At 45.4% G+C, this 27669-nt stretch overlaps 8 protein-coding genes across 8 annotated transcripts, besides 3 other annotated features; 4 read left to right on the forward strand and 4 right to left on the reverse strand.

The window, feature by feature from the left end:
* Window positions 1-108: 108 nt before the first annotated feature.
* On the reverse strand, window positions 109-1087 carry TSTA_103030 (uncharacterized protein; the record flags this gene model as incomplete). The annotated part of the gene is made up of 2 exons (XM_002486269.1): window positions 109-1047; window positions 1076-1087. 2 exons carry the CDS (start codon window positions 1085-1087, stop codon window positions 109-111), a joined length of 951 nt encoding a protein of 316 aa, XP_002486314.1.
* Window positions 1088-1684: 597 nt separating this feature from the next.
* On the forward strand, window positions 1685-3612 carry TSTA_103040 (cation diffusion facilitator, putative; the record flags this gene model as incomplete). The annotated part of the gene is made up of 4 exons (XM_002486270.1): window positions 1685-2010; window positions 2064-2114; window positions 2169-2983; window positions 3031-3612. 4 exons carry the CDS (start codon window positions 1685-1687, stop codon window positions 3429-3431), a joined length of 1593 nt encoding a protein of 530 aa, XP_002486315.1. The 3' UTR covers window positions 3432-3612.
* Window positions 3613-3624: 12 nt separating this feature from the next.
* Window positions 3625-7128, reverse strand: TSTA_103050 (uncharacterized protein; the record flags this gene model as incomplete). The annotated part of the gene is made up of 1 exon (XM_002486271.1): window positions 3625-7128. The coding sequence occupies one exon, from the start codon at window positions 7126-7128 to the stop codon at window positions 3625-3627; it is 3504 nt and encodes a 1167-aa protein (XP_002486316.1).
* Window positions 5919-5990: a microsatellite.
* Window positions 7129-9459: 2331 nt separating the features above from the next.
* Window positions 9460-11206, forward strand: TSTA_103060 (3-hydroxymethyl-3-methylglutaryl-Coenzyme A lyase; the record flags this gene model as incomplete). Its single annotated transcript, XM_002486272.1, has 2 exons — window positions 9460-9905; window positions 9961-11206. The coding sequence occupies 2 exons, from the start codon at window positions 9460-9462 to the stop codon at window positions 11204-11206; spliced, it is 1692 nt and encodes a 563-aa protein (XP_002486317.1).
* A 1072-nt stretch (window positions 11207-12278) lies between these two features.
* Window positions 12279-15316, reverse strand: TSTA_103070 (MFS monocarboxylate transporter, putative; the record flags this gene model as incomplete). The annotated part of the gene is made up of 6 exons (XM_002486273.1): window positions 12279-13769; window positions 13857-13925; window positions 14505-14640; window positions 14702-14764; window positions 14828-14993; window positions 15276-15316. 6 exons carry the CDS (start codon window positions 15314-15316, stop codon window positions 12319-12321), a joined length of 1926 nt encoding a protein of 641 aa, XP_002486318.1. The 3' UTR covers window positions 12279-12318.
* Window positions 15317-17711: 2395 nt separating this feature from the next.
* Window positions 17712-17759: a microsatellite.
* Window positions 17760-19107: 1348 nt separating this feature from the next.
* On the forward strand, window positions 19108-20951 carry TSTA_103080 (C6 transcription factor (Fcr1), putative). Its single transcript, XM_002486274.1, has 3 exons — window positions 19108-19551; window positions 19612-19709; window positions 19763-20951. Exons 1-3 carry the CDS (start codon window positions 19432-19434, stop codon window positions 20649-20651), a joined length of 1107 nt encoding a protein of 368 aa, XP_002486319.1. The 5' UTR covers window positions 19108-19431; the 3' UTR covers window positions 20652-20951.
* Window positions 20528-20555: a microsatellite.
* Window positions 20952-22296: 1345 nt separating the features above from the next.
* TSTA_103090 (GMP synthase) lies at window positions 22297-25257 on the reverse strand. Its single transcript, XM_002486275.1, has 16 exons — window positions 24901-25257; window positions 24676-24823; window positions 24567-24599; window positions 24479-24518; window positions 24352-24421; window positions 24210-24297; window positions 23966-24160; window positions 23769-23915; window positions 23372-23713; window positions 23281-23324; window positions 23043-23228; window positions 22943-22984; window positions 22851-22887; window positions 22768-22800; window positions 22554-22712; window positions 22297-22502 (listed from the first exon to the last, which is right to left on the reverse strand). The coding sequence occupies exons 1-16, from the start codon at window positions 24946-24948 to the stop codon at window positions 22483-22485; spliced, it is 1632 nt and encodes a 543-aa protein (XP_002486320.1). The 5' UTR covers window positions 24949-25257; the 3' UTR covers window positions 22297-22482.
* Window positions 25258-26263: 1006 nt separating this feature from the next.
* Window positions 26264-27669, forward strand: TSTA_103100 (aldose 1-epimerase, putative). Its single transcript, XM_002486276.1, has 2 exons — window positions 26264-26837; window positions 26887-27669. Exons 1-2 carry the CDS (start codon window positions 26344-26346, stop codon window positions 27386-27388), a joined length of 996 nt encoding a protein of 331 aa, XP_002486321.1. The 5' UTR covers window positions 26264-26343; the 3' UTR covers window positions 27389-27669.

Raw genomic sequence — 27669 nt, forward strand, 5'->3', positions numbered from 1 at the left:
GTAGCATCTCTTTAGTTCAACTTTGTAGGGTTCCACACTTCCAATGTATCTTTGTCCAACTAGGAGGCCATTATTGATGATTGATTCTGCGGCCTCCGGTGTATTCAGCTAGATGCCTATCGATGCGGCCTTTCCCAGCGGTCTATCCTTCTTCTTGAGCCATGCAATATCCTCGATTTCAAATCCTTTCTCGGCCAGGTCATTCTCTTCCATGATCTTCTCAATCCCTTCTCTCTTTTCCTTCTCCAAGTCAAAGTCCTCCGTTGGCACTCGGTGAACCACAATGCCGAATCGGGGTTTGACCAGCCTGGTTTCGTTCCCCAATTCTTCCAGCCATGCGGTGTTGTTCCGGGCTGTTTCGGCCGACTGAGCATCTCTGAATCTGATTACATAGCCTGTTTTAGTGGTGCCAACACCTGCTACCTGTACATCTTTGGTGGATTCTGTGTTTGATAAGGCGGTCCTGATATGTTTGTTGGCAGTATCAGTAGGCAGGAACCTTGTGAAGTTGTCATTGTTATTTCCATTGTTATCCGTTGCCTCTGGCTGTGCAGTACTGATCCGGACGCAGTTCAGTTCTTTCTGGGGTCGTGGGAGTATATTGATCGTTGGTGGGATTGTGGAGGCTACTTCAGCCCATGGGTTTGGGGGTAGGATTGTAGTTGCCTGGTTCTCAATCTGGGTGCGTAGCGCCTGAATCTCTTCCTGTAATTTCACATTCTGTTCTCTCAGGGTGATTTGTTCCGTTTTGATTTCACGGACTTCTGCCCTTGCTAGCTCGATTATGTTGGTCTGTTGGGTGATGACTTTCTTTAGGCTGCTAACGAGGCTCGCAACCGTCTGGTATGTAATTCTTTTGCCATCGTCCAATGAGGGAAATTCAACCACTGGGGCTCGTAGGGTTTCTGCTGGGTGGTTCTGTCTCCGACCTGGGGCTGTTGGGATGGCCTCATTCCGTGCAGAGTTTTCCGGCGTCTGCGGACCGCCTTCGGGTACTGCCATCAGGCCGTTTTTAGCTCCCGTTCGGCACACCTCCTCGATCACGGTCTTTGAGTTCCTTCTATTCTGACCGTACAGCTCTCCGCATTATTCCTACGGAGTACAGTTCGTCTCTTTTGCAGGTGTTCGTCTAATTACAGTGCCTTCGGAGAAAACAGTAGCCAACCGTAGTAGTTGATCAAACAAGTTCCCTCTGACTGCTAGAATGCTCTATCCAGATTAGGTTTAGCGTATCGACTATTCACTTAGATAGGGGCTCCGCGCCTGACCAGTAGAATTTACTCCTAATACACTGAGAGACAGATGAGCATGAATTATCCAAGTAGCATATAATTTTGTCTAATTATGCGATGGCTGATTTTTTCCCTTTAATGATACCGCCATACTGCAGAATCACCTATCGAAAGCATTAGGTACGAGATATATCGGACAATGTACATAGTAATACTACGTAGTAAAAATGGCTGCGATAGGAAAAGATGCTTATCTCGACATTAGCCAATCAGATAGTTCAATACAGACCCACCATGACCGCATCGATCGTTTAAATTTTGTCTGGTTTTGTTTACCTCTTTCAACTTCTAACTTCAGTCAAAGTTCAGTTCATCTGATCACTACATCTAGGAACCATCGCATAGCGCCCAATTTCCCCAGGATTTGAAGTTGTACTGTATAGTAGCATCCAATGTCATCTCCACGACGTCCCACCGGCTTATGGGAAGCCCAACAACATCAACGCGCTCCATCCTCAACATCCAGCTCCTTCCTAGAAATAGGGCCACAAAATGGCTGGCAGATGATGTCGACACGTGGCCAGAGCTTACCTGGGTTGCTGAGAAGATATTCATTTTCGGAAGACACCAACAAGAACGACTCAGCCGATGATGTGGAAAATGGAACTCATGAAGAAACCATTAGCGGCGTACGGCATCTTACTGCTTCACCGACAAACGAAAGACCTCGTAGGCGAGGTTCAATTCTTATTGGAGATACGAAGCCGGCGTTTCGATGGTATTACCCTTTGCACATTGTATGCCAGTCTTGCGGTTATTAACTACCATCAGGTCCGATTATTATACACCTCCGGAGAAGTTGGTTAAGCTTCGGAAACCCGTGTAAGTATACATATCAAATGGGTTGGTGCCATAGCTTACTTTGATTGCTGTTAGTCGGGAATACTATGAACGTATGAACTATCTCGTTTCCCGATATAGTTTCGTCGACCGTCTTCTAGATTCATCAATTGCCCGTGATCTGCTAGAAGACTATGATCGATTTTGGGCAACCACTCAGCGAAGCCATTTGCAACCAATTACAGAGGAGCCACGAGCAATTTCTCCCAGATATGAGAGAGCGCAACCCAACCTAACACCAACCGAGTCTCAGGATACCGATCGCGCTCATCGCCAATTGAATGAGAGAACTCCACTGCTACTATCGGCAGACGATGCCGACGAGTCGATGGAGTTTTCTCAGTTTTCTAAAGAACAAGACACTCGCCGTATCGTCATGTTGGCCATTTATATTAACCTGATAGCGAACTTGATTCTACTAATTGCCAAGATTGTGGTCACATTAATGACCAGCTCCGTCTCTGTTCTTGCTAGTTTAGTCGATGCAGCGCTTGACTTTTTGAGTACTGCTATAGTATGGAGTACTACACGGCTGACTGTACGACGTGACCGTCATCGGTACCCGGTTGGTCGTCAGCGACTAGAGCCGTTGGGGGTACTTATATTCTCTGTGGTGATGATAACTTCTTTCTTCCAAGTTGCGATCCTCTCGGTGCAGCGACTGGGCGGTGAAGATCGCAATTTGGTTGAATTGACCATCCCCGCGCTCGCCATCATGGGTTCAACGGTAGCCATAAAGGGCCTTTGCTGGATTTGGTGTCGAAGGATCAACAATTCGAATGTACAAGCGTTGGCTCAAGATGCTATGACGGATGTTGTGTTCAACATTTTCAGTATCATTTTTCCATTAAGTCAGTTCCCTCCATTTGCATAATAGGACACATGCTAACAGTATCAGTCGGCACATTCACCAATACATGGTACCTAGACCCCCTTGGTGGTTTTCTTCTCTCAATGTACGTAATCGTCAACTGGGCAAGTACTGCCAACGAACATATTGCCCACCTAACAGGCGCCGCGGCGTCACCCCTCGACCGAAGCGTATTACTCTATACTGTAATGCGCTTTGCGGAATGTATACGCTGGATCCAGAATCTGGAAGCATACTATTCAGGTGACCGACTAAATGTTGAAGTCGACATTGTGCTTGATGGACACACAAGCTTGCACGATAGTCATGATATTGGCGAGAGTCTGCAATATATGCTCGAAAGTCAGGTGGCGAATGTGGACAGGGCCTTTGTGCATTTGGATTATGCGGAGTATAATCTGCCAACGCATGTTGATCAACACTCTTGACAGTCTCACTTTGGCTTTCCTAGGTAGGTAAATACATTTATAAAAGAAGATGACAATGCACAAACGGTATATATTCCAATGGGCAACTATCAAATTTTTGAACATCTCAAACAATCCAATCCAACCTGTCTTCCTAACTATCAAACAAAATTGCGGAGACATGATGAAATTAAATATCCGATTACTTCTTCCACTATTCAAAACCTAATCGTTGAGGCTTCTTACTAATTCGCCCAGATCTCATTTTATTTCGACTTCCACTGGCTCCTGCCTGTGTCTGCTGGGTCTGCTGCTGCGGTTGCTGCTGAGGTTGTGGCGGCTGAGTATTCGATTGCGTTCGCGTATTTGGTCTTCGAGTCCGAGTCGTAGTTCCCCCAGTTGTTCTTCTACCTGCTGGTATGGCCCGAGTCTGACCACCATTCTTCTTAGTTCCGGCTCCGGTCTGGGTCTTGGGCTTCCTGACTCCGGCATTGGTTTGAGTCTTGGTCTTCCCAGCTTTAGAGCGAGACTGAGTTTGTCGTCTACCACCTCCAGTCTGAATCTGACCACTGCTAGCTTGACTCCTTCGACGGCCATATTCAGCCTGTGCTTCCGATTCTCTTGCCATTGAGGTTTGTCTTATTTGACGTGTGCTGCGACGACGTTGTGGCTGGTTGCTTGTAGGCGGTTGAGCTGGTGGTTGGGCAGGTTCGGTGTACTGGGCTGTTGGTGGAGCAGAAAATGGTCGAAGAGGAGATGGTGTTCCGCCAGTGTGAGTAGCAAATGGTGGGTCAGAAACTGCTCGAGACGAAGCTGGGTTTGCAACCGGATCGCGGTATGCAACAACTGGAGCTGGTGTAGCTGGAGTCGCAGCTGGGTCTGGTTGAGGTTGGGCTGAAGCAGGCGCGGGATCTGGTCCGGGAACAAGACCAGGACCTGGACCTGGACCTTCTGATTGTACCGAAGCTGGTGAAGGTCTTGGGCCTCCTGAGATTAGTGGTGGCGATGAATCTAGCTTCTCTGCTGACCGTGATTCTTCTGACCCAAATACCGATGATCCCAAACGGCCCCTTTGTGATGGAGGCGTTGACGGCGGCACTCCTGCTGCTGCTGTTACTCCTCCTAACCGTGGTTTTGATGGTACTAATGACCAAACCGTCGTTGGTGGAACTGGTCGTGGATCTCGACCTCGTCGTGACTGCTGTGGTAGACTTCGTTCCGATGAACTACGATTTGCAGATTCTCTCTCTTCTGATGATTCTTCTATCTCTGTCTCCTCCCCTTCTTCCAATAGCGCACGTATACTTTGCCTCCTAGGCCCAGCAAGTGTTTCTTGATGTTCTTCATGTTGCCTTCGGAAAATTCGAGCTGCGTCGGTATTCCGCGCTTGGTTTGCGAGGTCTCGCGGTACGTTCCAACGACCTTGATCATCTGGTGGTTGGTAACTTACTCCTCTGACCATTTCCATCGTCCTTTCATTCGTGAATATTGGTGATGCTTGGACAGTTCCTTCTCGTTCTGCATGCGCTCTTCGGAGACTTTCTGGTTCATCGGGGAACTCTATCGATGGTAGCAGCTGACGTACAGGCACTTGCCCTGGTGCCTGCCCTGGTTGTCGTCCAGGTTGCTGTTGGCTCTGTTGTTCTTGATGTTGTCGCCATTGTTCTTCTCTCTGACCTAAATCGTTCTGTACCCAATGCTGTCCGGGTTGTTCTCCTGCTCCTTCTCTTGGTTGCTGTTCTGATGGATGTCCCGGTTCCTCACCTCCTGTTCGTGCTCTTTTGGTTGGCGATGCACCCTGATCCTCCTCTTCTTTAATGGCTTCCAACGACGAACCTCTTCTTCTTCTTCTCGACTGATCACGTACCTGACCACCTTCCTCTTTCAATGGCGGACGTTCTAGACCCTGGCCCAATGCTGACACTCCTGTTGCTACTGGTGCCAGCGCTCCTGTCCGTGATCTCTTTGGCGGCGCGCCATCATCCCCTCCCTCGCCTAGCGATAGGCCTTTCCTTTTGGGTGGACGAATAGGTGTCGGACTCACCTGCTCGGGCCACAAGTCGTGTGGGTACCTCCTCCCGTGTGTTGTAGTTTCAAATGAAGATTCTTGCGATTCTTCAGCCGCCATTATATCCAAGTATTTTATGTACTCTTGATATGTAAGTTCTGGCGACCTTGCATGCCCCAATGAATCCATGAAGTCGATGTACTCTTGAAATGGAGGTAGTGGTGATCCTGGCAGCTGCATTGCGTCCAAATATATTTCATACTGTTGCTGCCGTTGCTGCGCTCGCCGTTCATCCCGAGTTCGTCGTACCTCTTCTTGTGTTGGAAGCTGCATTAACCACGGGGGTATGGGCGGTGGTCCACCCTGTGTTGTAGCCTGGGATTCATGTTGCTGCTGCTGCTGTCCTTGTGGTTGTTGGCCCTGTTGTTCGGTTTCCCGGTTCAAAATATTTTGTACCCACGCTAGAACTGGTGGTTGAATCAGGCATCCTGGTCTTCGTCGCTGCTCCTCCTGTTGTTGCTGCTGCTCTCGCTGCCGCCGTTCTTGTTCCTGCCGCCGTTGCTCTGATGTTGTATCCAGATGGATATGATGCATAAGTTGCGACATAAGCTGTTGCTCTGCTGCTTCATCACTATTTTCCTGCTTCGGAGACTGCGGGATGGGGATCTCACTCCTACCATCCGATGCTTTCCTCTTCAGGCTGCTTTGTGAAGTGCTGGACTGCAACTCAATGCTTGGTATTATTTTGGCTCCATCCGGCGAAGGTATACCGTCTTCATCATCAGCTCGGTTTCCGCTATCTGAGGACCCTGGCAACTTTTCAGACGGCCTAGACGACGATTTGGACGACTTATCCCTGTCGCTTGAACCCTTGGACAGCGATTCAGATCCTGATTCTGGCCTTGCACCATCACCTGACGGTTCACCAGTGTCGTCCTGATCATCATTCGAATTAGATGAACTCCCATCGCTACTTTCGCTGGAAGATTCTGATGATGACGACGACGATGAAGGGGACGAAAACGAAAGCGAAGACTCAAGCAACCCTCTCCGCTCATTCATCTCTGCAAGTGCGAATCTAGCTATGATGCTCGGTTCCGCAATCTCAGCCCTCTGTTTCTCTGTCAACGTCCCATCCCCTTCTCTCTCTCCTTCCCTCTCTCTCGTATCCTCTACCGCCCCTATACTCATCATATACTCATGGAAAGTTTGATCAAATCCGTGTCTCGCCGCCGCTGCCTCTCTCAGGTCTTCTGGAGTAAATCTAAACGTAGAGCCTTCCAATTTAGCTGCGTCTTCACCATACCAGTCGCTCCTGAGCCTCCTTTTCAATCCATTATCATCCATGCTTCCAAGCATGTAATCTTGGAATTCGATTTCATCGCTCAGAACCGAAGGGAGTGGTTGTCTTTCAATCGGGGTAGACACATACGAGTTTGGGTGGAAGGTGTATACGTAACCATTATCATCTCCTTTTGGTTCTTGTTTAATTATCCGTTCATTCCTATCGTCTCTACCGTATTGGCCAAAGTCGTCCTGGATAGCTGGAGATCTCGTGAGCTCTGGAGGTTCAAATGGAGATGTCGGCGGTATATTCTCCCGATCTTCATGACTGCTGTTGTAGAAAGTACTGGCTGCGCTCCATCTTAAGCTTGGGGGTTCCGCTTCGTTTGAGGTATTCCCCTCGGATTTCAGGCGTGGGTCTGACATTGTGGTTGTTAAAAATTGAGATTTTCTTCAAACAGATAAGTTTGGACAAGATGAAAGTCCCAATCAGGAGGAACACGGCAAAGTTATAAAAACCTGTCTTCCCAGAAATCCAAAATGGTCAAATCTGGCGTTTAAGTAGTTGAAGGCTAAACCACTGTCCTGAATAAACAATGGTGATTATGAAGGCATTTACTGGTGATTGCATTTAGACTATTCAGATGAGATGACCTAGTTAACAAGGGAAGTCCCGTACAAACAAAACTGTGAGCTGTGAACATATGGATCTGGTTGTTCATACTATTGTATTGTTCTATTTACAATAAAAAGACATGTTGACCTAGTTAAGAGGCCATTGATAGGCAATGAATAATGCCTATTGAGAAAAGACAGCTTTGTGTGTATAATAAAGGCCAGTCTACGCCCTTGATCGAGGTATCAGCTTGTCAAGGAATAAAGCGCTGAAGAATTGTTGATGTTTCAGACAAAAACAGGGCTATTGTCGAGTTCTACCTGCTATTGTTTGTTCATTTCTACACCATCTCGTACCAGTGTAATGTCGCATTATTGTTGAGGCCATCGGTAATCCTCATCAAGCATCAAGATGAGCACTGTTGAATACCCATTGCGTATTGAGTAAGGCAGACAATCAACTTGTCATGGTTCTTTGACTTCTTCACTAGAAAGCATCATACATAAAGCGAAGAGAAATAATCTGTAAACTCTATAGACAAATAGCACTTTGCCTAGAACTATCTATATAGTCTTCTTCTTGGGTCTTGACGCTAGTAAGAGAACTGTGCTAGAGAAGATCTATAGATGGATTTAACAATGCTACCATGACTGATTAGTCAATGTTTGCTCAGAGCAAACATTGGCCTGCCTTTTTTTTCCCTTATAATGCTATGTAGGTGCAAATAAATAGCTATCACTGGTCAAAACTGTGAAGTACACCTGAGGTGATCTTAGCCGATAACATACAGTATAAAGATTTAACACAAATAATAAACTAGATGCCCTCTAGTTGCTCAGTGACAAATCATCTCACGAAACTTATTGGTTCTGCTTCAAAATAGTAAGACTTGTGATCCTTCTATTAACTGATAAAGCTGGTGCCTGTGTAAATGGCACAATGGAAGTTCGAAAGCTTCTGGTGTTAGTAGCCCTAACTTGCTCCCGAGATCGAAACTTAGAGATGGCCATACATAGGAATTTCCCTTAGCAAGCCATACCTTAGACATTGACAGAATCTGGATTAATATACTTAAATCAGTTAACAGCAGGATTATTCCAAGCTATCTAAAGTAGGTTATTTGATATCCAGGTTAGAGTCGATTCATATTAAAATTATTTACCCACAAGGTTTAACCACAAGGTTTAACCACAAGGTTTAACCACAAGGTTTAACCACCACTGTAGAACTACATTTTAGGTCATAGTTTAGACCATTGCAACCAATAGTCATTCAAGCCAATTCTGTGCAAACTGTAGCCAAGTCTAACAAATAATATCTGCCTTTCCTGCAACCTGCTAGAATCTCGGGGCCATTCCTTGATCGAGGCGCAGCCGCGCAATGCTACTTGGATTATGCAGCACAGGACGGCATTTATAACAGCAAGAAAACTAGGATTCCTGTAATAGACGCAAATCACTTGATTGGACGGATATTATTTTTATCTACTTAGGAGTCTAAGTTGCTATTGGACTGAGTATATACCGATATCAGATATACAGCACTTAGGGCCGGACTATTCTTAAACGATCATTCCAACACCCATGGCTTATCAAGTATATGTCGGAGTTTCTCATCGGGTCTGCGTATTTCCACGTCCTTCCACGGGTATTGCCGCAAACAGATACGATACGATACCTACGTACGTCATTTACCCGGCCAATAACCCTAACTCTTCTGCGTTACACCTTACAAAGATATCTGACGATGTTGCATTTCGATTCTTATGTTTCACTTGACCGGGTTCCTACCTGATTGCCTTGTTATGTATATTATAATAATGACTGTTGCTGTCTGAGTGATTACATGAATGCATGAATGCCAGTCACATCCTTTCCGGACCGGATCCGAGGCTCAACTCTTTACGTTTAACTCGGCATTTTTTTGTCCCCCACTACCATCACTACCTCGAATCATCCGTGTTTCGGTGTGTTTCTAGAAAAGTAAAGCGCTGCTTCAAGACGATCGATCAGTTTTGTTGCGAGGTGAATAGAGCCGTATTCTTTGAAACAAAGCGACACCTCAAACCACTATGCAATAGATACATACAACGCGCGGCCCGCCTTTAGTGCAAAAGGGTACTGTACAGGAGAAGGACGGAAATGACACGACAAATACCCGAAGTCCGTATCGTCGAAGTCGGTCCTAGGGATGGCTTGCAAAGTATACAAGATACCGTCCCAACAGAGACAAAGATCGAACTGATTCAACGACTTCGTCAAGCTGGTCTCCGGAGTATTGAACTTACTTCTGTCGTCTCTCCGCGCAAGATACCGCAGTTAGCGGATTGTCAGGAGGTTCTGGCCAATCCAGCAATTAAGAGGCTTATTGAAGATCCAGAGAAATTAGGTCTTCAGTTACCGGTACTCACTCCTAATTTAAAGGGGTTGGAGATTGCATTATCACGGGGTGTCAAAGAAGTGGCTGTGTTTATCAGTGCGACTGAAAGGTTTAGTCAGGCTAATATCAATTGTTCTATTGAGGGAGGACTAGAAAGGGCACGAGCTGTCGCTCGGAAGGCTATTCAAGCTGGTGTTGCTGTGAGGGGGTAGGCATACATGTGCACTATTCAAGTCCCTGATTGCTAACTCGCCTATACGCAGATACGTTTCCTGTGTCTTTGTGGATCCATACGATGGCCCAACTAATCCCTCCAGTGTCCTGCATTGCGTGCAAGAATTACTGCAAATTGGCTGCTATGAAGTAAGCCTAGGAGATACAACAGGAGCCGGGACACCCGCCAAAGTGGCTACACTACTCAGATATCTCGAGAAAAACTCTATCCCACTCAAACGCCTAGCAGGTCATTTCCACGATACATATGGTCAAGCTGTAGCAAACGTGCTACAAGCTTATATATGTGGTATCAGGGTATTTGATGCTAGCGTCGGTGGTCTGGGGGGATGTCCATTCGCTCCTGGCGCCAAGGGGAATGTTTCGACGGAGGATGTGGTTCTTATGTTTCAAAATGCAGGTATTCAGACTGGCGTGAATCTCACAGAGCTGATCGCCACGGGTGACTGGATAAATCAGCAGGTCAGAGGCTCGTCGGACACTCTGCCTAGCGACTACTGCATAGAAATGGTGGACATGCCACACTATAAACAGCCGCAATGGAGAGAAAAGGACCTACATCTTTCAAGTTTTCGTCCAATGACATACATGAAAGCATCCATCAGACGAGTCAAACACGCTGACAAGATCCGGATTTTTCAACTTGGAAACGGTGATCTGAAAATCGTACTGAATCGACCGAATAGGGAAAACATGCTCACCAGATCTATGATCACCGCCATGATCGAATGTCTGAAAACATGCCACAACGATTCCTCAATTTCTCGTATTGTCATAACTGGGACAGGTCCATATTTCTGTGCCGGCGTTGATACCAAACGAGAAAGTTTCGAAGACAATAACCCTGGTACCACGGCAGCACATGACCTTTTGATACAACTCTTCGGGATAATTGACCAATACCCCAAATCAGTTATTGCATGTCTCAATGGACATGCTTGCGGCGCCGGTGTAGCGCTAGCATTTGCCTGCGACGAACGAATTATGATGCGCACAGCAACGATAAACCTCAACCCGACGAAAGAGACAAACATCCTGACGGATCTGGTGAACCGTTACTTCCCGTCAACAGCAACAAAACAGGACGACAAAAAAGAAAAGTGGCATAGGACATTATCTTCTCGTCCTATAAATGGCCCCGAACTACAGCTACTGGGCCTTGTTACGGAGATTGCAGAGAATAAAAAGGATATGCAGATGAAGTTAGAAAATTGTTTATGTGTGAAGGATAATATATCATCTGGTAGAACCTTCGGATCCTTGACGAAGTTATGATTGATGTCTACGATTTGGGATTGTTTTGGTTAAAGGAGTTAAAGAGGCTTTTTTTAGTTTTTTGCTTTGAGCGAGTTTTCTTTGTGGTTGTTTGTTGTTCTGAGTCTTAGTATTGTTCTGCCATGCAGAATATGATGTATGTAGATTTGACACAGTTCTATACTTAGAATAGATATAGAAAGTTTCATATGCACCTCTCTGTATAACGGCCGTCCCTCGAACCCAGACGGGTTACGTCCATCATGAATGCTGAGGAGGACTTAAAAATGACAACCAGTGGATTCAAAACTGGCTCCTTTCATATATAAAACCGGAACAGGTAGAGGGTTTATAGATATATATGCAGAGTTCTTGCTAATATTGAAACGAATGAGAAAAGAATCGGGTGGTCTGGTATCCGAAAGGTGTAAAGATAAATAGGGCCTTGCTCTCCGTTCAACTAGTCATCTAAATGACAAACCTGCCTCTACATTCGAACTGACCTCAATTTACATCCCATTCTCAAGTAACGGATTTATTTAAATTGAGGACTCTTCAAACAACGATGGACAAAGTGATGAATCCGGCTGGTGTTTCTCTCCTCCAGCTTGACCAGCAAAGACCTCTCCATACACCCCGAAAGAACGAAGTGAGCTCCCTCCCGAGAATACAACTCAATAAAACATATTAACCATCCCAGAAATTCATTCAAAAGAAGACCCTCCCTGAGAAACAGACTTCAACACAATCCACACTGGCACCTATCCGTCCTGACAACGTGTCAACTATCACTGCACACGAACCCATAAAAGAAGGTGTTGAAGGAGTATTCGAGGACCTCTCGGGGATTTGGGAAAGGGCAATGAAAGAATTAGAGGATCGGTGCTTTTTGGATTCTGTTCCTTTGTGTGTGCCTAGTCTTTGAGCGTTGTCACTCATATCAAAGATGTGAGGATATTTTTGGGTGATGTAGATCATTGGATAGAATTGTCTCTAGACACCGAGGCACTTACGCCTAGTTTGAATATTGACTTGCGATACGATATTTCAGTATGATTGTAAATGGAATAACTCCTGGTGAGAACCTCCTTTTGAGAGCAGATATAATTCATTCTAGATAATGAAAGAGAAAGCTACCCCTTAACAACCCCAACCCCAAACCTCCTCACCCTCGCAACAATAACCAAACCACCCCCCAACAAAATCACACTGCCCATAAACATCTGCATATACAAATACTTCTCACCCTTACTATCTCCAGTATTATTATCAGCCTGCACCAATGCACCCGCAATCGGACTCCCCGTCAACGCACCAAAACTGACAATCGTCAAAACCATCCCCATTCTAACACCGGTCTTTTTCAGGTCGTCTGTCAACGAAGATAGTGCTACGGGGAACAAACCCTGGACAGCCGCGGACATGATACCGTAAATCACGGCCCAGACGTATAAACCGGGCATATTTGATACGCCGGCCCAGCCGTACGCGGTGATGGCGCTACAGAAGGCAAAAGGAATCAAGGAGTTGAGTGGGCCGGTGAATGTATCCGATACCAAGCCTGGGATGATTCGAGCTGGGAATCCGACTGCGCTCATGACCATTAGCAGATCCGTAGACGTCGACATGGATGCACCCAAAGCGTCACGCGCGTAACTACTGATATAGAAAAACCCGACATACAATCCCAAAAGAATGAAAAACATTCCTAGAGCAAAACATGTATATGGGACTTCTAGAAATGCCTTCCATTCAACAATCGGTCCCGTGGCTCGAGGAGGTAATCGCTGCCTCAAGAAAACCAAACTAGGCAACAAAGTCGCCAACGTGAAAAATCCCAGACAGCGCAGAGTCCAGGCAAATCCGATTTTGGGGAGAAGCGAATTAACCATTGCAGGGATTATGAGGCCGCCTGTTGCCGAGCCGGCTGCTGTGGTGGACATGGCGAGGGCGCGATGTTTATCGAAATAGGTTGGTAATAAGGCGACGGTGGGACAGAACATTAGTCCGCATCCGATACCGAACATGAGTCCCTGCGAGAGGAAGATTTGCCAGTATTCTGTGCAGAGGGAAGTTAAGAATAAACTGGCGATGGCGATTAGCATGCCGCAGGTCCAGATGAATTTGAAGTAGCCTGCATCTGTTGCGCGGCCGGAGAAAGTGCCGATGAAAAATACGAGGAAGGTCTGCGTACTGCCGATCCAGGAGATCGTTGATGGTGATTCATTGAGTTGTTTTGTGTAATAGCTTTGAAATACGCCAAAGGCACTCACGTAGCCCCATGTATTCATAATGACGAGGTGGGCGAGGACCATCTGTGACCAGGCGAGTATACCGCCGTCTGGAGGTGGACTGGGGCATTGGGTTGATTCTCGAGTCCGGACCAGTGTGAGGGCTTTGGATATGACCGAGGGCGCGGTATCTTCTGCTCGACTTGGCGATCTTGATATGGGATGATGTTCCCTGTCGTGTTCTGACGAAGCACATATTGATGGTGCCGGAGGAAACATCTTATGGCCGTCTTGTTCCGAATCAGCCTGAACTGCGGCTTTTTCGATGTCCACTTCTCTTTCATCCATTATTGCTAAGGCCGTTTTGTATATCAGGCGGATTCTCGATTCTCTCTGACGAAACCCACGCTTTTAAACCATGCCGTGAGGTCACAACCAACAATTACGGTATCGCGAATTAAAATAAATGTTGATCAATCCTTCGAGGGGACGATCCGACCTCAAACAAGCTACAACAGAAACGGTTTTCGGCACAATGTCCGATCATTTAGAAAAGAATTGATGATACCAGCATTAAGCTGAATAATCAAAAACGAGACAGGTTGCATTGCAAAAGACAAGTTTGTCAACAATATATTCCAACGTCAACTGAACGTTGTGTGGGGAAAGGTACCTCGCAGAGAAATCCGAGGTGATCTCTCTGTAATGAGACATCGGGCCGCAAACTGCGCTGCGAAGGAACAATTGTAGAACAAAACGTCTATAAATATATCTGTTTCTTGTTGAGCCATTATTTGCGACTGATATATTTGCCACTCTGCTTGTATAGCTCATCACTGCATATACGCAGTATAACAGAAGCGATGAGTCGGTCAAGTCGCCGATTGCCTTGTTTGTCCTTGATGTGGCTAATATTTCGCCATGGTTGATGACGGTGTAGTTGTCGTAGCATGCATCTTTGGGAGGAATGCAGAGCAAGAGTCATACTCATTCCATATATCCCGCCCTGATCGTACCCTTCCGTCGACCTCTTACGTCCACTTGTAAAGTATATCCATCGATATCTGACAATCAACTCGCAGGTTTACATTTATTCGCTTCACTCGGTTGAACCGTCCCGATCGATGCAGCTTGTTGATCGCAGTACTGTGCCATATCGACATCTTTCCGAGTGAGACCGCGCGGGAAATGTGTTGTCCAGTGTATACTGACGGAACCTGATTTCTGCAACCGGAATTATTCAATCAGCAAGTCTTTCTAGTAGCAGAGGAGAACAGAATCTTACCAGAGTGATGGTTGGATGATGATTCTTCGATTTACTACGGATCCCAACGACCAGCACAAAATCCTGCACGCAATCCAGAGCATTAGTCCACTAATCGCAAGGGGCCAAATGAAGAGCGCAGCGTACTAGACATTTTGTGTATGTCTTGAAATAATACGTCTTTGCAATCATCATCCGTCCTTCGCCAAGAGTCCATTGTTTCTCGTCGAGTAGCGATTGCAAAGGTGCTGATAATTGCTCCGGGTTCTCACTTTCGGCGAATATGGGTGTCTTCGGGGTAGATATGGAGGAGCTGTAGCAACAGTATTTCGGAGGTAGGCCATTCGGCAATGAAGGTGCGATAGCTGGTCTCGACCACGCGGAACAACAAGAGAATGAGGACTGGGATTCGAGCCTGAGGATACGACTAGAAAATCGACATGGTCGTTGCAGCAGACCTGCTGCAATTCTCGACATGATGAACGACTGTTGTTTCAGTGTTGATCGGAAGGAAAGCAAGTCAGTCGATGAGAATGTTTCGGTGGTCCTAGCTTCTGCCTCAGGCAACACAACCTAACCCTAATCTAGCCCATACCCTAATTCTCTTCGTCTCGGCCTCTGGAGATACGTAGTCATCAGGAAAGGAAAAAGGGAAAAAAAAGTATATCCAACACCACAGTCGTCATTATGCATACCGTTTCTCCCGCAAATGCAAAGAAATATCAGAAAACAAGTTTGAAACTCATCGTGGCTTCAGTAGTTGGGCATGATTGAGTTCTATCTTCCGTCCTTAACATGTTACATAGACTTATACGGAGTTTCTGATCTTTTGAGTCTAGTCTCCGTTGTCTGATATTCAATCGTATGAGCATGGCATCTTCAGTATCTACGTATGTAGCAGTTAGCTGAGGATCGTAACATGCATAAACGCCGTGATATCCACGCGGACGATTGACGCGATTCAGACCGCTGTTTCCGATCAAAATCTTGAATTTGTCCCAGAAGTCGCATGATGTTTTTCCAATTGAATCTCTTATCCTCGTATTGTCCAAAATTTTCAACTGTGAGCAATAATTTTCTCACGAATTATCCGATTTCGTTCACGAAACGGTTAAATTGCCGGATTGGGAATGTTGTGGCTTGCATGAAGCTTGTTTACTTAGCGTGGACTTTTTGGACCATGTACGTGGGGGATTGAGAGACTGGACTGGTCCAGATGTCGGTCTTTTCAGGAATCAGAGACATGGAGTTAGTAGTATCTTTTCTGCATATGGAGGCAGCGGTCTGAAGTAACTCGTCCGGCCTCGATACAATGGACACATCCATCATTAGAAAAGAGCAAGGATAACCCAGCTAGTCTGAATAAAACAGCCAAACCGTGTACAACACTATACACGATCACCATGAAACATCCACAGTCGGACTGATATACCGGAATAGGGTCACAGAAATGATCCTCGGCATTTCTCCAGACAGACGAGGGATCCGAGGTAGCGTACGTATCATGTATCAAGCAAGATGACTAACTTACCCAGTCCCCGTATGTTATGTAAGTAAGTGATGAATCAGATAAGTTAAGAATAGGATTTTGAAAGTGACTATTCTATTGCATACAGTCAGATGATTATTTGCGATTGTGGCTTATGATTCCTAAATCAGATAGTAACGTCATCGATCTGGATTTGTATCCCCACAAAAGATTAAAAAAAAGAATGAGATAGGAGATATGATTACGAGGAGAAGATGATGGCGACTTCCGAGAGTATACGCATCATCGCGATCGTGAAGTGCTATTTCTGATGATCTCGGGGATGATACATTGATACTGGAATCGATCAGGCCACGATCGATAGATCCACAAATTGTAAGCAAAGACTTTTCACGCATACTATCGTCAACGCGAGTGACTATTATGTTACGGAGTAAAGACTAAAGAGCTATGTAAGCAGACCCACGAGCATCACTGCCGAGTCCCGAGCAGAGCCAATGCCATGTTAGCATCAACGACTCCAGAGTCTATTGCCCCTACTTTCGATCTCTGACTTAGGTAGGCATGAATACGGCAAGTGAATGGAATGCCCAAAACGTCTGTGCCGGTAGACTCGTCAACACACGAGTCAAGCGTCAATGTCTGGCACTGTCCGTTGGAACGATGGATAATAGCTAGCCCTCGATTACTTTACTACTACCACCATCGTATGATACTAATCCAAATCACGAAAGACCAAAGGCCTGAAATGGAAAACACGAAGCTGGATCGTCCGATCTGATATGATTTCACCAAGTCGTGAGGAGTAGCCACAAAATATGTTACCCCTTTACAGCCCCTTAGTCAGCATGTGCATATTTATGCACCTTGGAATGCTCGTCCGAGGATCATTTATTTAGTATGTCCGTACGGAGTACCTATGTAATCTCCGTGACAGAACGCCGTACGGATGAGAATGGCACCGAGTATCCGTTGTCTGCTAGCAGAGCAGATCTCCCGCTTAAAGCGGCACGTTTACGCGTATTGTCAGTATGTATATTTACGTACTATTACACTATGTATGTTACCATATGCCGACCGATAGATGTTCTATTTCGGCCGTATTCTGTGCGAGGTCATTGACTATGATACTACTATTATCATACTATGCTGAGGGACTGAACGTACCTTATTCTCATCGCTTCTGGTTGCAACTCAATTCAAACCTCAGATGAGTAATCCACTAAACTTAGGAAAGCAATTCCGCATCTACGCCAAGTGCTTGAATGGTTAATACGTACATTAACAAGAAGTCGGCTTCGGGGGGATACGTGCCTATATATATTTTTCAGATCACCCAATGAGTCAGCATGTTATCTAACTTGAGTGACACTAACTTAACTAGTTTAACTTTTTAAGCCTTGAAAAGATGACAGCTGCAGACGGGCCTCAAAACCCGAACGAGCGGAGTTAGTAGAATCCTTTCTCCGTCCACAGCTTGTTGATATTGATGTTCACCTTGATTAGATCAATGATCACCATGATACAACCAGCGATCAGTATGTAGTAGTAGTAGTAGTAGTAGTAGTAGTAGGAGTAGTACTAGTAGTAACTTGGATATGATGAAACCTTTTGAGAACGTGTTCTCCACTACGTACACTCTAACAAACAAGTTAAACCACGGACCCTTTCCTCCTCTTACTCACATGTCCATACATCTGTATCCGCAGATAAATCAGAACGGAGCGCAGAAACTGAAGAAATCCGTTCCGGATGGATCAAGATCCAGTCATCCGGTTAGCTTTAACAGAATGAATCTTGCGCTTGACTACAAGAGTACTAGATTCTAAATCGGCGACGCGACCAAAGTCGTTGGCCGAATGGGCCGAATGTCCGATTATCCGATCCAGTTTTAGGGCGATATAACCGAATTAGGTAGCCTTAACTGGATCTCTGATTTGTGAGGGTTGCCAACTTGCGAGGGAGAAAAAAATCACTCAGCTTTTTGATTAAATTTTGTGATCCGACTTCCGTTCCCTTTTGTATCTTGGTCAAGGGTCAGCTGCCCTGATTCTGCCCCTGGGACATGATGTAAGGACGGATAGAGTGCCGAGAGAGGTTTTTCTTCAACATACTGTAGTTGATAGCTGATTCGGCTGTTATTGCTAGCCAGTGTAAATTGTACTGAGCATATCGACTGGCAGAAGAGTATGATGAGTATACAAATAAAGATACGACAATGTACGTAAATGTCCAGACATGTGCAGCGCTTATCAAGATCAATAGGCTCAGTATGCTCGTAATAGACTAAACGATTGATACGAATACGTCCGAATGCGTTCGGGCGTAAGGTGAAATACGCCGCAACAATACGCCCCACACATTCTCATATTACCCAGAACGGCAACATAATATTCATAATTACCAGTCATTACGTTCTTATTATACAGTATACACGTATACAGTATCGACAAGTATATGCTTGTACTTGTCCATAGACAAGTACAAGTCTACAGACAGGCTGTGTATGACAAGAGTCAGGCAGCTGCTTTACGCGTCCAGCTTGGCTGACTAGAATGCCAATGCAATGCCAATAATCCAAGCCCCATTTCTTGTCAGTTAGCTAATCCCAAACAAATGGCACGTAGCAAAAAACTAGGTTGGGACTAGCTTAGCTAAGTGCAACAAGCTCCGCTGACTCGCTGATTCATAATCCCATAGTCTTGCTTACTCCGTAATCATGTAATGTATCTTTCAATTATCTCCGTTTCAAGCTTTACAGGATGGATACAGAGTCTAGAAGGACTAGAAGCTCGTTCTTGAGGGTAATTTTCGCTGGGCTGAGTTTTTTTGGGTCTCGCTTTCGTCACTGTTAGTTATTTGATACGTAGACATACATAGAAAATAAGGACAAGCATATTAAAACAGACCACCCCCCCTCCTTTCACTTTCCTTTTCTACTTGATAATCTTCCCCCTCTTAAGTCTTGATTCTTATATAAGAGAGTTGACTAGACACCTCGTCAAACATCATCATACATATATCGATGTACCCATACTGAGGTTACGACAATATTGGATCGACCTGTCATCGCAACCCTAATCGGAGATCAACCACTGGAACAACCAACCTCGACCTATCAGGTACACTGCTTAATTTAATCCCGGATTCTGATGCCATTGTTACCAGCTTGATATATACTTTGCACGAAAAAGATAAATAAAAAGATTTCTCGGGATTCTTTGTCCTCGCCTCACCATTCTTTCCAATTGCTATCAGTCCAATGGCTGCTCGACAGTCGACGCCGTCGTCAGAGCATTCAGCTCATTCGGCTCATTCAGATAGTAATGTGCGCAAGAGAGTGTGCAAAGCTTGTGATCGATGTCGATTGAAAAAGTCAAAGGTATACATCTTACGCTTGAGAGCCAACAATATGGACTAATTGGAAAATTCAAAAAAAAAGTGTGACGGTGCCAGTCCATGTGGTAGATGTCGAGCCGATAATGCTATTTGCGTCTTTGGCGAGCGCAAGAAAGCTCACGACAAGGTCTACCCCAAGGGGTATGTCTATTTTCCCTTCGTCTTTGGTGGAATATGACTTAACAACGAGACAGATACGTCGAAATGCTCGAACAACAACAAATTTGGCTCGTAAACGGTCTACAAGAAATGTACCGCCGCACCCAAGAAGGCGAAGGCTGGATCGGAGAACCGCTCAAAACCGAACCAAACGGTCACCCCTTAACCCACGACCTCCTCACCCGCTTGGGCGCACTAGATCATTCCAAGGGCGAACATTTTGAGGACAATGTGGAGTCTATGCAGCAGAAGTTATGGCAACAGAATGCAGGGTTGATGCAACGACAGGAATCGTCGGATGGAAGTTCGGATATTGCGCATTCTCCTCCAGCGACTACCCTGAATATCAATACGCATGCAGCCCACCAACATCAACATCGGCATATGAATAGTCATCACGGCCGACGACATCATCCGTATTCAGTGTCGCAGTATGCAGATGCATTGGCAAGGCATCAATTACCACCCACTCCACCGGGAAGTTATAGTCCTTCCTCGACGCAACAAATGCCGTCTTTACCTCTCATCAAATCCGAACCACTCATGACAACATCCTCTTCATTCTCAACAATCCCGACCCCGAACTCGACAATTTCGACAAATAGCTCCACCACAAACACCTTTCTACAGCAACAAAACATCAACCCCATGGCCCTCCAACCCCAGACACCCTGGACAACCACAAGCTCCACCGACCTCAACTTCGACGACTTCGACCTCAGCGGCAATGGCGGGAACCAATTCTCATCCTTATTCGACGATATATCGTCCTCTTCGTCACCGATGTTTGGCCGCTCATCACAACAGCAACAGCAACAACAGCAACAAATGCCGATAAATTGTATACCGCCGAGTATGTTGTTTGAGCCTGGGAATGATGATTTCAGTCAGTATTTTAATACCAATACTGAGATTTCTATTTAATTTGTCTCTTCCTTTTCTACGTCGACTAGTTTATCATGGGTGCGGGGTTTTGTTTTGGGATAATGGATTGGGAGTTCGGTTTGGTCTAACGAATGAAATGGCATGTATAAAATTTTAGTCTTATCTCTTTTATCGATTCTTTTCTTTTCATCGGTGCGTCGGTTCTAGATAAAGAGTGAGCCCTCTTTTTTTTAACTTTATGCACACGGGATGGTTCTGTCAATCTATGACTCGTTGTCTGCTAGCGGTCTGGAGTTGGAAGGAGTAATACCTACAATTGATTCTCGATTTTCTTTTTTTACTATTCTTTCAACATACGTGCTAATTAATTAATAACCCTGCATGGTAAGCAGCTTACAGATCGATTTTCCGTAAAGAGTAATTGGTCAAGTAGAGTAAGTAACCTACCTACCTTCGCTTGGCGGGTTGGTGATCTAGCGGGATGTGCATTTTCGTACTTTTGAAGATCGTCGATATATGGATTTGGAAGATGTTCTAGGTATCTCCTAACCAGTGTGTATGGAACCATACGCTATACACATCTGAATCGTAGCTCCTCTGACTCTTGAGGATAAACATCGGTATCCCCCGACAACCTTACAAGAGACTAAACGAAATGTACGTACAATAGACAGAATAAATCTCGATCCAATCCTCAAATCAGATAACACGGTCTCGTTAGTTGACAGTCAGTCTAGTCCCTGACGGCCTAATCCGGTAGTGTATATATAGAAGTAGTAGACTTTCACAAAAGCGTTGCTTACTTCTTCAAGGATTACTAAACCACACGTTAGTCATGAATAATCCACTCTACTGTTTAGAAGTCTTATACAACTTGTTTACCGATATCAATATGTTACTGTATTTCCACTACGTACTACTTGTCTATGCAATCTGCATCATGGTTAACGGTTGACTAGCCCCTCATGCAAAGCCAGTACATCCATATACATCTAGATTTACTACGTACTATACTCAGTTAGGGAGATGCTGTTTCCATACTCAACTAGTTAGTTAGTTAGCCGGATTACAAATGAGACCTATTACTCAGCCAAAATAAAATTTTCTTAGAAATGATAAAGCCAATGCAATTTGTAAAACCCACTCTGCAACTTTACGCTGTATTAGTCGGATAGCCCTAGGATGAAAAATGAGCCGCTGTCAATCATTATTAGCCTTCTACGTAGGGTGTATGAAAAAGTCGCCGAGATGCAAGGATTTTCTGTCCAATGGGATATCGGTATGATTGAACCTTTTCCGGTCTTCGTCTATGCGTCTATGCGATCATGACTCGTGATGAGAAAAACTATACAATATTTCGCGCGGAAATTGTTACAGTTTACAGGAAAATCCAAAGAAGAGCGGGACGTATTTCCTGATTTGAGTACCTTGGGTAAGGCTGGCCCGATTATGTTAACTTGCAAATCCCGAGATGCTGAAAAACTTCGTACGGTCTGTGGCTTGTTAGGAGGAATGTGGCTTGTTAGAGGGATCGATGGTGGAGTTGTTGATGTCATTATCAGATGTTGTAACTTTTTCTTTCTTTGCTCTTAAAGAAGAATTGAGTTTCTCGGGGTCGAGGGCCATGTTAGGTAATCTTGAAGTGAAAGTGTTGCGAGTTTGATACGAGGAAGATTAGGGCAAGATCCTAAATGGGTAATAGTATTCGATCAATCAAAATCAATATTAAAATTTTACCTCACCGCCCCCCCAGATTCAAAAGACGAGCACGCTAAAGAGTCTATTTCTTATTTCTTGATTTCTTAAAAATTAGCTGATATCAAGGACTTTTATGCATTCTCTCCTTTCCTCATTTGCATATGCGCAGGGTTTACTCCAGTTCAATTGTACCTAAATCTCAGTCAGTACCAACGTATCAAGACTAAGTGAAGGTGGACGTACCAGGAGGCTTGCTAGTAATATCATACGTCACTCTCGAAACGCCGTGGACTTCATTCACTATTCTAGTGGCAATCCGTTTGAGGAGTGAGTGGTCAAAGTCGTACGGTTCAGCGGTCATGAAGTCGGTTGTTGTCACGGCGCGGAGGATGATGATATATCCTGTTTGTCTTTTGGTTAGACTGTTGCTGGCTATGCAGGGATTGAGGAAGCTTACCGTAGACGCGGTTGTCGCCCATTACACCGACGGCTGTGATTTATTAGTTGTGAACAGAGAATAGGTTCAAGAGAAGCGCGTACCTTTGCTGGTATCAAGACCAGCGTAAGCTTGAGACATCTGGTTATCAAAGTTAGTATGTTGGCTAGTCATTTTGTCGTGTTTGGGAGCTTACTTCATTGTAAATGCCAGCCTCCTTGATCATGGAAATATAAATCTGTCGAATCCGATTAGATACAAGACCAGAACAGTTTCTGTAGGACTGCACAACTTACATGATCAGCCTTTCGGGCAATCTCAACTCGTTCTGGAGTCACCTCTCCGATAATGCGAATAGCGATACCAGGTCCTGGGAAAGGGTGACGCATGACGAGGTCATCGTGGATACCGAGCTGACGACCGAGATCACGGACTTCGTCTTTGAAGAGCTCTCGAAGGGGTTCGATCAGTTTTAGACCTTGCTGTTAAGTTGATCAGTGGGTGTCTATCTTGTATCCGGGAAGGAGTACTCACGCCATTCATCATTCGAGCCGGGAGACCGCCGACGTTGTGGTGTGCTGTTTCAATTTAGCGAGCATTCATCCGACACGAGAGAGCCACTCACTCTTAATGGTAGCAGATGGACCCTTGAAACTGAGCGACTCAATCACGTCCGGATACAAAGTCCCCTGAAGGAACCACTCAACCTTTCCAGCATTCGGCGTGTTCTCAGCCTCCTTTTCGATTCTCTTAGCTTCTTCTTCAAACAGATCAATAAAAGTTTCGCCAATGATTTTCCTCTTTCGCTCAGGTTCGGTGACGCCCTTCAAACGGCCCAGGAATAATTCCGATCCATCGACGATGGTCAAATTGATTCCGAGGTGTTGTTGGAGTGTTTGTTGGACTTGTGTGCATTCGTCGAGGCGCATGACGCCGTTGTTGATGAGAACGGCGTGGAAGCGGTCGCCTGTTATGTTTAGTATAATTTCCTACCATTCGATATAAAAGGGGACATGGTATACCAATTGCAGTCTTCATAAGCTGAGCAGCAACCGTGCTGTCGACACCCCCACTCACAGCACCCAGAACTTGCGCTTTATCGCCAACGAGCTTGCGAATACGCGCAATCTCCTTATCAATGAAATTGGGCATGGACCAGTTGGATTCAGCTGCTTACATTAGCATAAACCCAATCACCGAGATTATTCATTATCCGTACCTCCACATATATCAATTGCGAAATTTCGCAACAAATCTGTTCCTCTAGGAGTATGAGATACTTCCGGGTGGAATTGGATTCCATACACGGGCTTCTCTTTATGTGCGATGCCGGCAAAGGGGGAGTTGGTGGTTGTAGCGATGGTGACGAATCCTTCGGGAAGTGCGGCCAGACGATCTCCATGGCTCATCCAGACTGTCGTACGTTTAGTATAAAGAAAAGCAACCATAGATGTTTAGCGTACCCTGCATTCCGTCCTCCAAGCCCTTAAAGAGGCGATCGACATGGTCATTGTGGCGCTGTGCTGTAATAATTGCATGTCCGTATTCTCGCTATGGAAGATTAGCACTCCTCTTTGAAAGAGCTGTAGAGGTCAAAGTACACACCTCGGTACCCGCCACAACATTCTCCTTTCCTACCCTCCATGCAATCTCCTGAAGTCCGTAGCAGACTCCCCTAGCCACTGTTAATACCGCCAATTCTTGACATCGCAGAAGTTTAGGATGTACGTACAAAATTGGCACTCCGAGTTCGAAGAAAGCAGGATCGACGTCTACGATATCAGTGATACTGTCGTTGCATGACTAGATGCGGAACTCACGGGGAGCAATGGGATCATAAACACTGTATGGCCCTGTTATAAGTTAGTTCTTGCAATTGGCTAATTTCAATCCATTATAGAGAAAATAGAGTGGATGTTTGGAACATACCGCCAGATAGAATGATACCCTTCGGTTTAAAAGCCAAATCTCCCAGTTTGGTGGTGCAGGGTAGCATCTCAGAATAGACATTCAATTCACGAAGTCGTCTGGTAATCAAATGGGAGTATTGGGATCCATTGTCGAGAACCAACAGGGTCTGTAACCATTGTCAACTTGTCGCATTCGTTTTTCGGACATGCGTATGGTGATAAGGCGGGGTATGAGTCAACTCACATCGAAGGATTGATGAGGCGCCTCGGCCTGTTCGATAGTGGTGGCCATTTCGTGAGCAATGTAAAATCTCCTGTTACGGTCTGTGAGAAGATCGTACGACCCGAGCAATATGCGATAAATGGAGAGCACGACTTGGACGAAGCAATTGAGTCACTGAGCTGCAAAACTTTTTTTTCGTCTTTGACGATGCCCGGAGCCCCACATTCACACTGATAACGATAACGATAAAGATAACGATAGAGATAGAGATAAGATAAGCAGTCTTTCAATTTCTTGTGCGCAATGGAAGAATGTTCTTACATCTTTCATTATTCTACATCACAAGCTAACACTAATGGCATCGATATCTTAGTGATCTGCATGAAGTATTGCCCGTCTTTTTCGCTATCTAATAGCTTGTATCCCTTGATTAGGAGCTGGGCTCGGATACCGGATTACTCTTAACTTCTCGAGCTACAGTATCGGATACATACGAAGGACTGAACTTACAATAGATTCAATTCTTCTGAATACATCAACTGTTTCATGGAAATAAATCTCTCAATGTAATTGTATTTCCAGTACATGGTATGTATCAACCTCTGTCGTCCACGTTACACAATTGCCGAACGATACATTTACAGCGCTTCAGACAAGCCAGACAGACCTCATAAATATGATCCGAAGTCACTATGATCGAGGCGATACAGCAGAATTGCACAATCGACTATGCAGTGATCAGCGTTCATTATGCATCCCCCACGCCTGTCTCACAACTCAGCCATGGGGAATGCGTTGATTGCCGCGTCGTCGAGTCCTGGCAAGGATGTCTGTGGCTAGGATGCTTCAATTTTATGTATCTTGGGTGTCATACTCGTATGGTTACGCAGCTCTCGCTCGTTCTCTCAGCTATGATTCCAAGACCTCCTCTGCGCAAGTCAGGTGATGGTCGAATCCCTCCTAAGGCTTCGGCAGGAATACTGTATACACACACCGGCTCACCTAGGAGTCATTCGCGGTCCACAAGGCAGCATGTGCTCCAAGTCCGACCACCCTCAGGCCCAGAAATGCTCACCATCAGTGTTGGTCTCTTTTAGAAATTAATATTCAAATTGCGGGGTGACACGTGACCAATTTGACTCTTTTACCCTATTTAGCCTAATTTAGTAATTGTCTAGGGCTTGCTTTTTGCCGGGTGCTCACTTTTCCGTGAATTTCCCTCTCATTGCGACCAGTAAGGTGTCTAATTTATCCCAATTATTAGTTTTTGATTCGTCTCTTCTTCAATTCGTAGTTAGTCTTGAGTAGCATAAATACTAGACTGCGTGTCCTACGCGGGGTACAACGTCATATGTTTAGCCACCCCTCATGGTATAAATCCTCTGAAGGCAAAACGTGGCCAGATCCTACGACCTGAAAATCACAACGTCTACTGCAAAAGGAAAAAAAAGAAAAAATAGCAAAATGTCCAATCCTGACGAGTCAGCGTTCACTTTCCTCCCCCTTGGAGCAATCATTCAAGAATTTAATGTGGGTGGTACCAACATTGTCCAAGGCTTCAAGACACAAGAAGACTACATCAAATACAACACTCCGTACTTTGGTGCCACAATCGGACGAGTCGCAAACCGTCTCAAGGATGGATTGCTACAAAATGTGAATGGGCAAACTTATTCCTTGGAAAAGACTAATGCGCCTAATGCGCTACACGGTGGTTCAAAGGGATGGGATAAGAGGATCTTTGAAGGTCCCAAGGCTGTTAATCGAAATGGAAAAGAAGGCCTCTTCTTCAAGTATTTAAGCAAAGATGGAGAGGAAGGGTATCCGGGAACGGTTGAGGTTAGGGTTTGGTATACCGCAAGTAAGGAAGATGGCAAAACGGTGTTGGAAACGGAGTATGAGGCGGAGTTGGTTGGGGATGAGGTTGAGGAGACTGCGGTTAATATTACCAACCACTCGTTCGTACCTCACTTTTCGATTTGTGTAACTCGAGACTGATGGTGATAGATACTTCAACATCTCCGGTGGCCCGGATATCAGCGGCACAAAAGCCAAGCTAGCAACAGACTGGCATCTCCCCTTTGACTCGACCGCCATCCCACTCGGCACAATCGACCATTTCTCCAAAATCAAAGTCGCTGAACCATTTATACTCGGCGGCCCCGATGCCGAGATTGATGATTGCTTCCTTATCGAAACCGATCCTTCAAAAGTTCCCCTCGACACTAGACCCCAAGCCTTGCACTTACTAGCAGAATTCAGCCATGATAATACAAACCTTCATCTTGAAGTGTATAGCACTGAGCCAGCTTTCCAGTTCTATACGGGCAATTTCATCGATGTCCCCGCTGTTAACGGCTTACCTGCTCGTGGGAAATATGCGGGGTTCTGTGTTGAGCCTAGTCGGTATGTGAATGCGCCAAATGTACCGGAATGGAGACATATGGCTGTGCTCAAGAAGGGGACGATTTATGGGTCGAAAGTTGTGTATAAGGCGTGGAAGGAGTGAGTTGGTTGTGCGTGCGCCAATACGAGCTTGTATGCACGTATGTATGCCAGCTACGTACGGAGTATGTACTGCAGCATGCATCATGTCATGTATCCTCTATGCTCGAGTATTCTGAACGGGCTAAATGTACAGTCGTTTGATGTGAACATACGTTCGAAACATGTCCAATCTCCTATCTCCTATATCCTATCTCCTATCTCCGATCCGGACTTCATGCAAATCCCAGGATACATGCCGGACCAATAGTAAATGAAATAAATCCTGGCGGACGTCAGATCAAG

Source organism: Talaromyces stipitatus, genomic scaffold, assembly GCF_000003125.1.
Source record: "Talaromyces stipitatus ATCC 10500 scf_1105507295511 genomic scaffold, whole genome shotgun sequence".
NCBI lineage: Eukaryota > Fungi > Ascomycota > Eurotiomycetes > Eurotiales > Trichocomaceae > Talaromyces > Talaromyces stipitatus.

What these genes read in the sequence shown, in the direction of transcription:
- TSTA_103080 (XM_002486274.1), top strand. Translation starts at nt 19,432, where the DNA reads ATGGCTGCTCGACAGTCGACGCCGTCGTCAGAGCATTCAGCTCATTCG. An exon ending in GTCGATTGAAAAAGTCAAAG is followed by an intron (nt 19,552 to 19,611) that starts GTATACATCTTA and finishes TCAAAAAAAAAG; the next exon opens with TGTGACGGTGCCAGTCCATG. An exon ending in GACAAGGTCTACCCCAAGGG is followed by an intron (nt 19,710 to 19,762) that starts GTATGTCTATTT and finishes ACAACGAGACAG; the next exon opens with ATACGTCGAAATGCTCGAAC.
- TSTA_103090 (XM_002486275.1), bottom strand. Translation starts at nt 24,948, where the DNA reads ATGGCCACCACTATCGAACAGGCCGAGGCGCCTCATCAATCCTTCGAT. An exon ending in ATGTTGTGGCGGGTACCGAG is followed by an intron (nt 24,298 to 24,351) that starts GTGTGTACTTTG and finishes AATCTTCCATAG; the next exon opens with CGAGAATACGGACATGCAAT. An exon ending in CGGCTCGAATGATGAATGGC is followed by an intron (nt 23,229 to 23,280) that starts GTGAGTACTCCT and finishes TCAACTTAACAG; the next exon opens with CAAGGTCTAAAACTGATCGA.
- TSTA_103100 (XM_002486276.1), top strand. Translation starts at nt 26,344, where the DNA reads ATGTCCAATCCTGACGAGTCAGCGTTCACTTTCCTCCCCCTTGGAGCA. An exon ending in GTTAATATTACCAACCACTC is followed by an intron (nt 26,838 to 26,886) that starts GTTCGTACCTCA and finishes TGATGGTGATAG; the next exon opens with ATACTTCAACATCTCCGGTG.